The sequence below is a fragment of the Budorcas taxicolor genome, chromosome 18 (genome assembly GCF_023091745.1).
Source record: "Budorcas taxicolor isolate Tak-1 chromosome 18, Takin1.1, whole genome shotgun sequence".
Lineage (NCBI taxonomy): Eukaryota > Metazoa > Chordata > Mammalia > Artiodactyla > Bovidae > Budorcas > Budorcas taxicolor.
In genome coordinates, this window is record NC_068927.1 from 50,609,682 (window position 1) to 50,625,284 (window position 15,603).

The window sequence follows — 15,603 nt, forward strand, 5'->3', positions numbered from 1 at the left end:
ATTTTCGCAACTTTCCTGTAAATCTACTCCAAAAAAGCTTAAGTATCTATTGACTTGGCTACATAGTCACCACCTGTGTCCCAGACTCCATCTGACTCCAGGAAGTCCTCCCTGATGCCTTCAACGAGGTCACACGCTTCACTGGGCTCCCACAGCCCCCATGCCTCCCCCTTCCCGCCGTGACCCCAGTGGTCAGGGCTGTCTCCCCACTGGACAGGTGCTCTGGGAAGACAGCCCGGAGGCTACCGCAGTCATTACCAGGGTCCCCTTACTTCCTGGGAACTGACCTTTGCCCTTCAAGTTCAGAGCCTGCCAGATCCCCCGCCTTCCTTGTCTCCCCACCCTTCCCCCAGTACACCAACTGTCATGAGCACTGTGATTATTTGAGGTGACTGCCCTGTCCACAGCCCTTCCCAGCAGAACGACCTCACTGTAGGAGCCCTCTGTCCACGCTGGGTGGAGGGGGTTGGACACTGGACCCCAGCAGTCAGTCCAACTTCTGTCTGGGGAACTTGTGATGGGACGGAAAGGCTGTGGGGCACTGCATGGGGAGACCCCATAGAGTCGGGGCAAGAGCCCCCAAGGGCCAGCCCGGCGGCTGCAAACAGAAGCAGCAGCTGCAAAGAGCAGCGGGGCCCACAGGGCCTGCGGGAAGCAGGGTCGCTGCCCCATGTTGACACTCTTCTGTCATCACCCACAACCAGCCCACCGTGGGGTCTGTCTTCAAAACGCATCCGGAAGACTGCTCAGGCCTCCCCACGCCCTCGCCCAGGCCACCATCCCCTCCCCACAGGCTCCCTGCCTCCACTCCCAGATCTCAGGCCCACCCACACACTCCCTCCCTAGTGGACTCATCCTGGACCTTATCACCATGAAACCACCAGCAACTCCACGTTTACGTCTCCAGCCCAGACGGCGCCCTGAACGCCAGCCTTCTGCACCTGCTGGGGTGCCTGCCACGACCGCGGGCTCCCTCACACAGTGGCCCAGCACTCTGCTCAGGCTAGACCCATGCAGCCACTGACCCCCCTTCTCACCTCGCACCCCAATCCACTTCTGCCACCACCACGCTGGCCGAGCCACCACCTCTCAGCTGGATGGGAGCCGCAGCCTCCACGCTGGGGCCTGCTTCCATCCAGGGGCCCCCACAGCGGCCAGAGGAGCCCCTCTAGGACATGAGATGTCGCCACTCTCAGCTCAGGATGCTCCGACTGCTTCCCACCTCACTGGGAACCAAATGAAGTCCTTCCCATGCCTGCCCCACCATCCCCTTCCCACCCAACTGGCTCAGTGTGCTCCAGTTCACCCCGTTTTGCTCCTCCTACGCACTGAGCACATCACAGGACCTTTGAACTTGCTTTTTCCCCCCAAACAAAACAGGCGCACAGCTGGTTTCCTCGCTTTTGGTCAGGTCCCTTCTCCAATCGCATTTTCTCAGAGGTCTCTCATTTAACCCCTCCACCTAAAATAGCAGCTCTTGTCGCTCTCTACCCCCCCTCCCCTGGCCTTCACCAATACTAAGGTAAGTGAAAGTGAAGTCGCTCAGTTGTGTCTCGACTCTTTGCGACCCCATGGACTGTAGCCTATCAGGCTCCTCTGTCCATTGGATTTCCCAGGCAAGAGTGCTGGAGGGGGTTGCCATTTCCTTCTCCAGGGGATCTCCCCGACCCAGGGATTGAAACCGGGTCTCCCGCATTGCAGGCAGATGCTCTACCGTCTGAGCCACAAAAATATTAACTTTTGTTAAAATCATCTACCTCTCCCCGCTAGAATGTTAAGTTCCCTGAGGACAGGGCTCATGAGCGTCTTATTTAGTATTATAAAACCAGCACCTAAAACAATGCCCAAAACAGTATTGTATATCTGATGAATCAACAAATAACAAAACCCAGACGTTGGCTCCAAGTAACAGAAAGCCCTATTCAACTTGGCTTAAACGATTTAAAAAAAGAAAAAAAGCTTTACTGGATCCCCTAATAAGAAAGTCCTGGACTAACTCTTTTCAGATGGGGCCTGATCCAGCACTTCAACAACATCCCCAAGGACCTGACGCCTGTCTCTCCACGAGGCCTTCCAAGAGAATGGCTTTACCCTGCAGCCACAGCCCACCTGGGTGCATGCTTAGCCGTGACCATCTTCCCTGCCGTGGGTTAGGTGTCTGCCCTCTGACAGACCCTGTGCTCCTCATGGCAACTTCTGAGATGACAAGTATCATCTCCACTTTATAATGAAGAAATGGAGCCTCAGAAAGGTGAAATCACTTATCTAAAATCAGATCGCATCCTGTATCCTGCATCGAACCTGGACTGGCGATTCGTTTCTTATGATATTATATATGGGATGACCCAGAGGGATGGTATGGGGAGGGAGGTGGGAGGAGGGTTCAGGATTGCGAACACGTGTACACCCGTGGTGGATTCATGTTGATGTATGGCAAAACCAATACAATATTGTAATTAACTTCTAATTAAAATAAGTTTAAATAAAATAAAATCATATCGCTAGTAAGTGGAGGAATTAACGCTTTAATTCCTCTCATGACCCTTCTTTAACCATCATGGCGATTTTAACGCTGGTGAACATGCTGCTGGTAATAGTTACGATAGGCTCACCCTGTGTGTCCTGCTGGTCCTCCACTAGCTTCTCCGTGCCCTGGATTTCTAGTACACATAAAGACAATACTACTACTGCCACACAGGGTGACTCTGAGGGTTAAAGGAGCTAATACATAATACGGACTTTGCTGGTGATTCAGACAGTAAAGAGTCTACCAGCAATGCAGGAGATTCGGGTTTGATGTCTGGGTGGGGAAGATCCCCTGGAGGAGGGCATGGCAACCCATTCCAGTATTCTTGCCTGAAGAATCCCATGGACAGAGGAGCCTAACGGGCTACAGTCCACGGGGTAGCAAAGAGTTGGACACGACTGAGCAACTTAACACTTCTCATTACACTTATTACTAATAAATAAAATGGTCAGATCTCAAAAAAAAAAATGTTTCAGTTAGCTATTGCCAGGTAACAAGTCCCCAAAACACCTTGGCTTAAAATAGAAACCATTTATTTGCTTCTGATGCTGTAATTTGGGCAAGGGGACTCAGGATGGCTCATCTCTGTGCCATGTGGTGTCGGCAGAGAGCTGGGCTAGACTATCCAAGAGGGCACCACTCGTGTCTGATGGAGCACATCAGCTGGGGGCTGACTGGGCCTCCCTCTTTCCAGAGCTCTCTCCAAGGGGTGGTCCAGGGCTCCAAGCGAGTAAAAAGCACAAGCTGCTACTTCCTAAGGCCCAGCGCCCCCGAACCAGCACAGCATCACTTCCACTGGATTCTGCTGGTCCAAACAAACCACAGGCCAGCCCAGATTAAAAGGGAGGAGACTCCACCTTTTCATGGGAGAAACAGGAGAGAACACACACTCTTCCTCGGTAGCAGCCACTTTAACTTCATGGCAGTCAGCTTCCTCACAGGCATCTCTACTTCAGTCCACAATCCCCTACAGCCAGCTCCCCACACAGCGCCCAAGGGAGCTGCTAACACACGTAACTGACCATGCCTCCTTCCACCGTTAAAAATTCTACAGCTTCCCAGGACTTCCTTGGTGGTTCAGTGATTATGACTCTGAGCTTTCACTGCTGAGGGTGCAGGTTCAATCCCTGGTCAGGAAACAGATCCTGCAAGCCGGCACAGTGTGAAAAAAAACAAAAAACAAAACCCAAAACAAACATTCTTCTACAACCTCCCAATGCACCTGGGGGTAAAGACACAGACTCCTTACGGGATCCACATGGTCTGGCCTCTTACTCCCCCTCAGCCTCTACATTCCAAGTCACACACACACACTTGATTGAGTTAATATTCCTTCATCACCTCAAACCTCATTTCCTAGGGTCCAGATTAGACATCCTGTCAAGTGTTCTCACAACACTCTACTTTGTAATTTCATATCTGTGTGATAACAATCTGAACCCCCACCCCTGAGACTGTGAGTTCTCTAGGAAACTTTTTGGTTCTTTGCTGCATTCTCAATTCTGAGCACAAAGCAGAGGCAAGATGAAATGCCCCTTGGATGTCACAGACCTCAGCAAGTTTTCAGGCAGCCCCGGGCACAGGGGATCAGCAGAGTCCCTAGGATGCTGGGATTGCTAACTACCATGAAATCACCCATTCATTCATCTTGTAAATAGTTACTGAGTCTGTACGACATGTCAAGAGCTCTTCTAGGTGCTAGACAAAAAGCATGGAGTAGACAAAAGCTTCTGCCCTGATGGTTTGCTATGGGGGGAGACAGACAATAAACAAGTTAAAGGGAGGACAGATATGACTATCAGTGATCCAGTTCTAGAAGGGTTGTCAGGAAAAACCTCCAGAAGAAAGTAACATCTGATAAAGACCTAAAGGAGATGAAGGTGAGCCTCTCTGGGAGAAGAGGGTTCGAGGTAAGAGAACAGCACGTGCAGAGGTCCTGAGGCCAGTATGGCTGGAGCAGAAGGAACAAGCTGAGGGGAGCGGACGATGTCAGACGGGTAACAGGGACACAGCATGCAGGGCCTTGCGAGGCACAGAGAGGAATGTGGTTTCTACCTTCTGTGAGACAGAGCCACACGGAATCAAGAGCGGGGAGGGGAATGTGACCAGATGTAGGCTTTCAAAATGTCCCTTTGGCTGCAAGTGAGGAACAGACAGCGGGGAGCAAGGAGACCACTGATGGTCTAGGCAGGAGATGAGTGTGGACAGGGCCAGGGCGACAGGAGTGGAGGTGGGAAGAAATGGTCAGGTTCTGAATATACTTTGAGGGTATTTGCTGATAGACTGGACTAGGGTATAAGACAAAGAGGGGAGTTGAAACAACTCCAAAGCTTTTGATCTGAATAACTACAAGGACGGAGCTGACATTTAGTGAGAATGTGAGAGGAATACGTTTTGGGGAAAAGATTGGGTGTTCAATATCTCTAGATATCCAGGAGGAGGTATGCTGGCAGTCAGTCAACAGGTCAAGGGAGAGGTTCTGGGTAGACTTCTACGCTCATCACAGATTCCTTACAGGATGTACATGATCTGACTCCTGTGAGGTCTTGAGGCTCATCTTGCCCCTTGCTAAGTCAGTGGTTCACTCACAGATCCTGAGCCCTCTACTTCCTAGCCATGTAATCTTGGGCTGTGCTTAGTTGCTCAGTTGTGTTCAACTCTTTGCGACCCCATGGACTATAACACTGTTCATTAGGATTCTCCTAGCAAGAATGCTGGAGTAGGTTGCCATGCCCTCCTTCCCAACCCAGGGATCGAAGCCAGGTCTCCCGCATTGCAGGCGGATTCTTTGCCGTCTGAGCCACCAGGGAAGCCCAAGAATAATGGAGTGGGTAGCCGATCCCCTCTCCAGGGGAACTTCCCCACCCAGGAGTCGAACCGGGGTCTCCTACGTTGCAGGTGGATTCTTTATCAGCTGAGCTACCAGGGAAACCCTATCTTGGGCAAGTTATTTTTTTTCTACCATCAGTAACCTCATTTACAAAAGGGAGATCATAGTAGTACCTCCTTCCTACGGCAATTCATTCAAAAAATACTTTTTATTAAGCATTTTTGATATGCCAAAATCTGTTCTACAATGCTAGAGATCCCCCTCTCTCACACAGCCTGTGAACTCAGCCTTCTGGAAGTCACCTCCACCCACATTCATCCTTCCCTCCCATACAAGGGCCCTGTCATGGTACAACCCTGGCATCTCCTGCCTAGGACACCATGGCTGCCATCCTGGGCTCTGAGACCCTAGTCTCTCCCGTCAATCTCTTCTGGCAGCTGGCAGCAAAATGGGTCCCTTCCCTTCTGGAAATTACCCCGAGGTTCCCAACTGCCCTCAGGACAAAGTCCAAACTCCCTAAAGAGCCAACAAAATCCTCCAAGACCTAGTTCACACAGCCCTTTTCAATAAGATTTCCACTAACACGAATCACCTGCGATTCATTCACACACACCTATTTCTCATCATTGCCTTCGCGCAAGCCATTCCGCCGCACCACTGCCACCCCCCTCCACATTCCTCCATCTTCAGGTCTCATTTCAGACAGCACGTCCTTCCCCAGGAAGGTTTCCCTGCCGGCACCGGGCCGGTTCGCTCCGCGTTCCAAGCGGCTTCCGTTAGCGAACACATGCAGATTCATAACGGGGCTCTTGCCCGTCTCTCCTACCGACTGGGGCTTCCCGCGAGCCGGACCCAACAGAGCGGCTAGCAATGCCCCATATTGTGGGGCCACTTCGGGCCTGCTTACCTCCTGCTCCGTGATCACGAACGCCTAACTTGCATGCTCTCTCAGCACAGCGCGCAACCCACCTGCAGCAAGACTGGAGAACTCAACGCTCCGGAGTGACTGGCCTAAACCGCCCAATCACTGCTTTCTCCTCCTCTACTGCCCGCCTCCAGCATCCGGGCCCTGGATGTCTCTGGCTGCCGATTGGCTGCCTGGGAAGCCCCTATGCGCGTGAGCGAAAAGAATTCTGGGCTCTGTAGTTCAGCAACGAAAACCAGGAAAAAGGAGGGCCAAGAACGCCATTTCCCAGAAAGCGCCGCGCACCAATATCCTTTGAACCTGGCGGGTCTTGATTGGCCGGTTGGGGGACAGACGTTTCCAAATTACCATGGCAACAGGCCCACTTACCTGGAACCCCGGTAATTTCTTTTTGCCTGAGAATCTAAAATATTTTGCTCAGCACTGATTCCAAAGAGTGACACAAGACGTGTGCGTGTGTGAGTGGGGTGGGGGATGGGGGGTATGTAAATTCTGTTCCCATTGCTGCCTGCCATCCCCCAGATGGCACCAATAAGGCCTGCTACATGCACTCAGCACCTACTGAACGGCTGGCAGAATGAGCCACGCCTCTGCAGACTCCGCGCAAACCCTGGCTTATCAGGACAGAACCGTTCCCCATAGACAGCTGGCCCTTTACTTTTCAAGGTCTCAGTTTATCCGAGAAAAGGCCAGCGTGGGCTAGGAGCATATCCAGGATCGCTGTTTAGGATTCCACAGCCCCACTCCTCCTACAGCCCCTTGTCTGTGCTGTAACTCCCCCAGGGACCGGGGCCTCACCCCAACCTCAAAGCTCTGCCAGCACCCCTTCCCCAAACACCGTTCCCCATGCCTCTGAGGGCGGGGTGAGGGGAGCCAAGGGCCTGCAAACGCTCAGGCGGGCATGTGAGAAAGCTCTTTACTGGGGGGTACAGCAAGGAGGAGCAAGGCCATCTCCCCCTACCTGCCCCCACCCCTCCTAGGGCCCTGGGGTGAGAGAGATCTCCCCCACCCCACTGGACCACCACTGTCTTTGGTACAATAAATAGAAAACAAGGGGAGAGAGGGGGCCAAGGGTCCAGTCCTTAGTGGGGAGGTGAGCCTCAACCCCTCTCCCTGAACCCCTGCCCCAGGCCCCTATCAGTGCAGGCCTCACCCGCCCCGGCTGGGTAGCAGCAATTCCAGTCAAGGGGAGAGATGAGGATGGGAGCCCAGGGCCCCCGGATGGGGGGGTATGGCTTCAGGAGGGGCCCCAGGGAGGGGGCAGGGTCATGAGCTGGCTGCCGTGCTCTGGGGTACACCACGGAGGCCCAAGCGAGGCCCCAGGGTGGTGGGGTCATCAGTGGGTGGGAGGGGTGGACGACCCCCTGTCATCCGAGTCCGGAGGGCTGAGGCAGCCGGGTGCTGGGGGGCGGGCGCCGGGTGAGGTGGGGAGCAGTCTGGGGGCCCGCCCACCAGGCTCACATCCATCAGCTCCGGGGGTGGTGGTGAGGTTGGTGATGGGGGACGACCAAGGCATCGGGGTTGGGGGGGTAACTGGGCTCCAGCCCCTGGCAGTGACGAGGCAGAGGCAGGGGCCTGATGTGTCTTGTGGGGCACATCCCCCCCGGCCCAGGGGCGCAGCGGCTGGGAGGGCGGAACCTAAAGGAGCAAAGCAACGGTGGGTGATGGAGACCTGGGTTCTGAAGCCCCAGACAGCCCACCACCCTCCTCCTAAGTCCCCAAGACCCCATTACCTGGGGGCTGTTCATCTCACAGTCAGTGATGGGGGGCCCAGGGCCCCCACAATATCGGTTGCTATAGCGGTAGGTCCTGTTGTCACTGGAGGAGCCACTGGAGCCTCCTGGAAGTGCCAAGGAAGAGAGAGGCTTAGCAAGGAAAGGCGGGGGTGGGGGGGCGGCGGCTGGTCTTCAGGTGGCTGAGTCTGGTTCATGGCCCAGGCCCATTCAAAGGATCAGACACAAGTGAGATTAGGGGTCAGGGTTCAGTTGGGTGTCAAAGAGTCAAAACAAGTTCTAGAGATCTGAGCCCAGGTTCAGAGAGACGCTCAGGGATCGTCTGCGCTCCCCTGTTCCACCCACTGTTGAGTTCAGGATCTCATAGTTTCAAAGCTCTAGGCCAAGGCCCAGTGACAAAGCTATTCCCCACCCCCATCCCCCCACCCCACACGGCCCGATCAGAGCTACCCGACCCCTCGTCCGGCACTGAGCACCCACCGGAGCTGGAGATGGAGCTGGCGGTGCTGGAGGAGGGGCAGGTGTCGAGGGGTGCGGGCGAGGTGGAGGCACTGCTGCCCGCCGGGCCCGTGTTGGTGGCCTCATCAGCCGTGCGGCGGAAGAAGCCGTGCTGCAGCGCCCCCAGCGGGCTGATGCGGGCGGCGGGCTCATACTCCAGCATGCGCAGCACCAGGTCCTGGAAGCGGAGGTAGTCGGCGGGGCTGTGGCCCGGCTCCCCCGCCCGCCGGCCCCCGGGCCCGCCCGTCTGCACGCCCAGCACCTCCTGCAGCCGCCGTGTCCCGGGGCCCTGGTAATCCTGGCAGGGGGAGGTGGGAGGGGGGGCAAGAGAGTGGCCGTCAGTGGGCAGGAGGGGCAGGGAGACACACACGGGGAAACAGAGGCACGAGAGAGAAAGTGGAAAGAGAGAAGCTAAGAAGAGCTGTGCGGTGGGTAGGAGGCGAGAGGGGGTGGGCGGGGGAGGAAGGAAAGGACAGACAGGGAGACACAGGGAGAGGAAGCGGGGAGACGGAGGAGGGAGCCCCAAGTGTGAGAGAGTGAGGGGCCGCCGGGGTAGGAGGAGCGGCGTGGGGGCAGGGGCCGCACCTTCCTGAGTTCCTTTGTCCTTCGTAGGGTCCAGCCGCCCCCAGGCAGCCGCTCAAAGTACTTTCGAGCCTTGGGCGCCTGGTCCAGCATGGGGGCTGGCGGGATGCCCAGCACCTCCACGATCCGGTTCATCTGGTCCACCTGAGAGCAGGCGGGCTGTCAGGGTCACTGGGCCGGCCGGGCCTCCACCCCCTCCTCGGGAGCACACCCCCTCCTCGGGAGCACACCTCATTGGAGCCACTGAAGAGGGGCTCTCCAGTGTGCATCTCCACCAGGATGCAGCCCAGGGACCACATGTCAATGGCCAGGTCGTAGGGAGTGCCCAGCAGCACCTCGGGCGAACGGTAGAAACGGCTCTGGATGTACTGGTAGATCTGGAGGAGGGGAGAGGGCAACCATCAGAGGTCCCAGCCTCTGCTATGAGAACAGCCCCAAAGTTAGGAGGGCCGACTGAGGTCAAGCCTCCTGCCCCCAACACTTGGGACGGGGGCGCCAAACCCTCATGTTATCAGCACCAGCTTCCTGGAATCACCACCACTATCGTACTCATCGGCTTCAGGGCTCTCTGCTGGCCTAGTCTGGTCCTGTGCCCCTCTAAGTCACCAGGGGCTGGCAGCCGGCAAACCTAGGTCCTTCCCACCCTCCCAAACTAGACCCTTTTCAAGCCACTACCAGCATCATCTTAGCAGCAAAGTTGAAGAGCCTCGCCCCTTCCATCCCCAGCTTTAAGAGCACAGGGTAAGCAAAACTTTGCAAAGCGCCACAGCCTTTCAGGCTCACAGCCACCCAACTACCCCTCTGCCCCACCCCCTCTCCAATCTGGCAGTCTCAAAACTGGCCCTGTTCCCTCAGGCTCCGCTCTCCCTTCTCCTTTGGGCAGTACACCCGGTGGCCCTCCCTCTCTTGGCCCCATCCCAAGCACCGTAGCTCAGGTATCAGGCTGCACGTGACAAGGCTATCCCCGACTGGCCTCGCCCCGCGGACCCAGGCCGCCAGTCGGCCCCGCCCACAGCCGAGCCACACCCAAACCGAGCCCTGCCCCCCGGGGCCGGGCCGCACCCGCTGGCCGAGCTGGCAGGAGCTGCCGAAGTCCACGATCTTGATGGCGCTGCGCTTGGGGTTGCAGAGCAGGATGTTCTCGGGCTTGAGGTCGCAGTGAATGATGCTGAGCTCGGGCGTGGCCAGGAAGAGCAGCGCCGTGCAGAGCTGCTGCGCCAGCTTCCGCGTCAGGTTGAGGGAGACGCCGCGGAAGTGCGTGTTGCGCAGGAGGTCGTACAGGTTGTAGGAGAGCAGCTCGAACACCAGGCACAGGTGGTTCCGGAACATGAAGTGCCGCTTCAGGTGCACTGCCGGGAAGGGGGCGGAAACGGGCCGAGCAAGAAGAAACTGAGGCTCTGCGAGGGCCAGCGGCCCACAGTCACAGAGAGAGGCTGGCATTGGATCTGTGTCTGCTTCTCGAGCATAGACCAAACTGGAGTGTGCTCTGCGTGCGGGGTACATGCGTGCTAAGTCGCTTCAGTCGTGTCCCACTCTTTGCGACCCTGTGGACTACAGCCCACCAGGCTCCTCCGACCATGGGATTCTCTACTGCCTACTAATCAGAACGTTTTCGTATGTCCACAATTTCATTTACAGGAAGTTAACCTCTTTACAAATCTCTGTCAGACTTTGTGATTAAACCAAAGATAAAGTTTCTATTTGGTGCTGATGGGTTTTTAACACCGTCCTACACTTCATTTCATTTTATAACACTTTTTAGTCTCAGTTCTGTTTATTTTTGTGACAAGGGGAAATCGCTTTCCATTTACCGTAAAGATGTGTATTTTCCCTTTAAAAGAAACACATTCCTTCAATCTACTTGATTTTTCTAAGAGGAATCAGTATAGCAAAGAGGACAAAGGTGCTCACAGAGTAAAGGCTCTGGAGGTCACTGCCTGGTCAAGTGATAGCACTGCTGAGTGCAAACGCCGTGACCTGCTGCAAGTGATGGCACCTAACTGCCTCTGTTTTTTCATTTCCAAACTGTGGGTAATCTGTGATGACGGTTCAACAGTTAATAATGTGTGTAAAAAGTTCTTACAATAGCACCTGACCCCTTAGTGAGCTGGTCAATAAACTGACCAGCATTCTCATGTCAACAGGATACTGTGAAAGTGGCAAGCCTGCCCTGAAGACCCCAGCCCCTGGCCGAACCGAGGGTGGGGGGCGCCCATCCCGAGCAGCCCTGCCCCAGGCCTCACCTATGTAGTACTTCATCTCTGTGTCGTGCTGGTTCATCAGCTCCAGCAGCCGCAGCTCAATCTGGGCCTGGTTCAGGAAGGCTTTCTTGTTCTTGATGATCTTAATGGCCACCAGCTCCTGGGTCTGATGGTCATAGGCCTTCACCACCTGTGATCACCGGCCGGTCACAAAGTGAGGGAATGGGGGCACAGGGAACAGAGCCAGGGACCACCCCTCTCTCCAGCAAGGACCCCCACCGATATCACCATCTGTAATACTACTCATTCAAAACTGGAGTCACCCACAGTCAGACACTAGTGTTCACATGGGACACAGCCTTATGTGGGGAGTCCTGTTGTTTGCACTATTTTATAGAAAAGGAAACTGAGGCACAAGTAATCAGCTGACTGGGTTGGGACAAGGCCCAGCATGGAGCTCGAAGCCACCGAACCCACTGGCTGTGTGGGTCAATACCAGGGGGCGCCCGTACCTCCCAACCCCTAGATCAGGGTCGGGTGAGGGGCATCCCGCACCTGGCCAAAGGAGCCTTTGCCAATGAGCGAGTCAATCTCATAGCGCTCCAGCCAGCGCTCGCCGCTGCGCACGATGTAGTCGTGGTTGTCATCGTCATAACCGTGGTTCAGGACCTTTTTCTCCTTCTTGGTGCTCGAGTCCTGAGGTGGCGCCTGCTGGGCCCGCCGCTTCTTCTTCGCATAGTACACCTGCCCAGCCAGCCAGGAGACGGGGAGTGGTGAGCGACAGGTTGTCAGGACCCCTCTGCACCCAGCCTGTATCCCCGCTCCTCTGCCCACCTCATTGATGTGCTTGTAGGTCTTGATGAGGTCCACGGAGAGCTTGCGCAGCGGGGCCGAGGTCGCGTCTCGGAAGGCCAGGGGCAGCCTCCGTGGCAGGAGCCGTACTTCGGGCAGCACCTGGGGACAGGCAGGGTGACCGGTCGGTGGGCACTGAGGGAGGGCCTCCACCCCTACCTCGAGGGGGCGAACTCTGTGGGCTGTTGGCTCACCATTACCACATGGGTTATTTATCTGGTCACTGTCTGACAACCCCACTAGAATTGAAACTCCCAAAGGACAGAGACTTTACTTATTCTTGCTTCCTCTCCCGAGCCTGGAGCGGGGCCTCGCACATAGTGGGTGTTCATAAGCAATTTGCTGAGTAAATCACGAAGTGAATGATTTACCCCTGACCTTTCATCACGTACCTTGATTCTTTTCTAAACCTCAGGGGAAAAGGTTGGAAACCTGGGCTCTGACCCTCCCCATCCTTCAGTGGAGACCATCCATCCAGGGACTCCCTCCCAGAGGGGCTTCCTATCTTGTCTTATCCTCACCCTTTGGGGCCTCCCCACTCCCACCCTGCACCCCTTCCCTGTGCCTCTCTGCCCAGTTTCTTCACCCTGAGGATCGTGGCTCCTCGTACTCCATCCTGTTTCAAGCTCTATAGCCCAGAGTCTTCAGTCTACCCTTGAAGGTCTTAACTCTGCACCCCCAGGCCCTGCTGGCTCCAAAATCCTTCAGGCTCAAGCTTCTTCCCTTTGAACCCCTCCAGATTTTTCACTTTGGATGTTTTTTTTCGTTAATGAGTATTTACTGAGTGTTTACTACGTGCCCGGCACTGTTCTCAGCATTTCCAATTGCATTTTATGAACTTGTTTAATCTTCACAACAACCCTGTGAGGTAGGGTTCGGGTCTTATTTGACAGAACAGGGAACTGAAACATGGGGATCCTATGGATTGGAACCCAGGCTCTCCAAATCCCGACTCCTCCAGCGACTCTTCTCTATTTTCCACTTCCACGGCGCCCTTCACGCCCGGCAGACCGTCCTGGGCAACCACATCATCTTTTTTGGCCCCAAGACCCTTCTATCCCAGCCTCCCCCTTCCCCAGGTAGGTGAGGAGCCAGTGGAACGCGTACCTGCGTGTGCTCCTGGGGCCCCGGGAAGCCAGAGAAGGGACCATGGCCTGGTGGGACAGCCATGGTGGGCTCAGAGGGCCGCAGGGGAGCGAGGCCTGGAGCGGGAGCCCGGCTGGGGGGCGCCTTCTCGCATCCTGCACCTCGGCTGCCACCGCCGCTGAGACCTGAGAGGGGGCGGGGTGGGGGGGAGAGGGGGGACATGGAACAAAGGGATGTGTTGGCCAGTGCCAAGCGGGAAAGAGGTGGACAGCAGAGAGAAGGCGGGGCACAGAGCGTGGAGAAAAGGGTGCAAGGGGTCAACAGGTGGCAGTGAAGAGCGGACAGAGAGAAGTGGCGGTGGGGGGCACAGCAAAGTCCCCAGCGAATGATGACCAGATACATGGAACAGGCGGCACGAGGAGAGGAACATGGGAAAGGGAACAATCGCGAGCCAGGCAGGGATGTGAGCCGTGACAGGAAAGGACAGAAAGACATGAATAATTGGGGGGAGGAAGAGAAGAGAGAAACCATAGGCAGCACAGGGAGCTGGGTTCACACTCTCCTCCCCGTTTCTACTTATGGCTCTCCTCAGGGCCCCTCCCGTAGTCTGGGAGCGTCAGGACTTTGTCTTACCACAGGACGGTCCCTCCACTTCAAGGTCTACCCTTCCCAGTAGGTCCCCCAATCCAGAGAACTCTAGGCTCCCTCCCAAACCACAAGGGAGTCTTTCGGCCCACTCCAAATCACAGCAGACTCCTCTGCAGGCCCCTAAAACCACACCAGGGTCTTCAGGGAGCTCCCAACCACACCAAGGTTATCTAAGGACCCCTTTATAACAGAGTCCTAACCCCAAGGCATTCTCACCCACCAGGGTACACCCTTCTCAGAGGACTCTCCCCATTTAGTGCCAAGACCTCTTCCCTATCATTTCCTCTCACATCAGGGACCACCCCTCCAGTAATTTCCCAAACCATATCCAGTTACCGCATGCTACACCAGGGCCCTTCTCCACATTACTCCAAGCTGCTCCCCCCTCCCCCACTAGGGCCACTCCTTTGGGAAGCAAGGGAGAGGCGTTTCTATCGGCGCTTTAGAGTGGATCGTCCTTCTCTCCCCTACCATGGATCCTACCCCCACCCTCGCTACCAATATTCCTGTCAGGGCCCTTTCTCCAGTTACTCCTTCACACCAGGGTCAACCCACAGCTGTGCCCATTCCTAGAAGTCCCCCAGAGCCAAATTCGCCAAATATCACAGAACTCTCCCCTTCCAGAGTATCTTCCACACCAAACTCCTCTCCCCACGGGCCTTCTCCCCGGTCAATCCTTTCTCCCATGCCAAGCCCTGCCACTCCACGATCCCTCCTCTCTCTTGGAGCTCCCCCACAAAACAATCTCTGCCCCGGGCCCCTCCCACAACAGGACCCTCTCTCCCAGCCTCCACCCCATACCCGGGTCAGGGCTGGCGCGCCCACGGGGGGCTGGAGCGCGGTGGGGCCCCCAGTTGGGTGGGCGAGCGGCCAGCATGGCGGTGGTGGCTGTGGTGAGCAGACAGCCGCCTGTCCCGGCCCGGCCGGCCCGGCAAGCCCCGCGGCGGGGAGGGCAAGCGGGACAGGCGGCCCGGTGGGTGACAACAGCAGGCAGCAGCCGCCGCCGCCAGGGGCGGGGAGAGAAGGAAACTAGGGTCAGCCCGGGGCACGCGGGGGAAGGGGAAAGCAGGTGGACGGGGGAGGGGCGAGTTAACCCTCGCCCCGCCGGCCCCGCCCAGCGCAGCCACCCTCCCCAGGGGACCCCGGCGTCCCGCCCCCCACCCTGGAGGCCAGCCCCGGCCAGAGGAGCCCAGGCGGGCGGGGCCGGACCGAACTTGGCAGTCCACACCTACCATGGCAACAACCGTGCCATTGGTCGTCCCTGCCAAGAGATCAACCAATCACAGCGCAGGACAGCGGTTGCTAGGCGACGACGATGCGGCCGGCGGAGCCGAGCCCAAACAAAGGGCGGGAGCGAGGCCCCGCTACCCCCTCCTAAGACTGCTCCCTCCGGCTCGGCCCCTTCCAGGAATCCGACTATGAATAGCCAGGCAAGGCCTGCACCTGCCCGCCGCCCCCCTTCTCTCCTCCTTCGGCCTCGTGCTAAATCTCGCAGCGACGCAGGCAGGGCGGGTCCCAGACTACCCTCCCTCCCCGAGAACGCGTGCTGTCCCCCTGAAGCCGCGTCCTTACCTGAGGGCGCGGGCAAGGGAACTCAAGCTGCTCGGGAAGCCCGAGCTCAGTCCTGCCCACAGGCTGAAGATATCCGGCGAGCGCAGCGAGCCAGGGCCCCGATTACCCAGTAATGCAACCAGCAAAATGGCGACCACAACAAACCGGCC

General features: G+C 56.7%; 1 protein-coding gene across 4 annotated transcripts; it reads right to left on the bottom strand.

Moving 5' to 3' along the window:
- Positions 1–7,184: 7,184 nt before the first annotated feature.
- DYRK1B (dual specificity tyrosine phosphorylation regulated kinase 1B) lies at positions 7,185–15,549 on the bottom strand. 4 transcript variants are annotated; one of them, XM_052655217.1, is made up of 12 exons: positions 14,684–14,858; positions 13,256–13,419; positions 12,131–12,250; positions 11,852–12,040; positions 11,339–11,486; positions 10,158–10,444; positions 9,326–9,472; positions 9,099–9,239; positions 8,776–8,811; positions 8,496–8,691; positions 8,016–8,122; positions 7,185–7,920 (listed from the first exon to the last, which is right to left on the bottom strand). In XM_052655217.1, the coding sequence occupies exons 1-12, from the start codon at positions 14,757–14,759 to the stop codon at positions 7,549–7,551; spliced, it is 1,983 nt and encodes a 660-aa protein (XP_052511177.1). In that variant the 5' UTR covers positions 14,760–14,858; the 3' UTR covers positions 7,185–7,548. The 4 variants fall into 4 exon arrangements, with proteins under 4 accessions (XP_052511177.1, XP_052511179.1, XP_052511178.1 ...); XM_052655219.1 differs by lacking the exon at positions 14,684–14,858 and adding an exon at positions 15,455–15,549 and having other exon boundaries at positions 8,496–8,811; XM_052655218.1 differs by lacking the exon at positions 8,776–8,811.
- Positions 15,550–15,603: the final 54 nt, after the last annotated feature.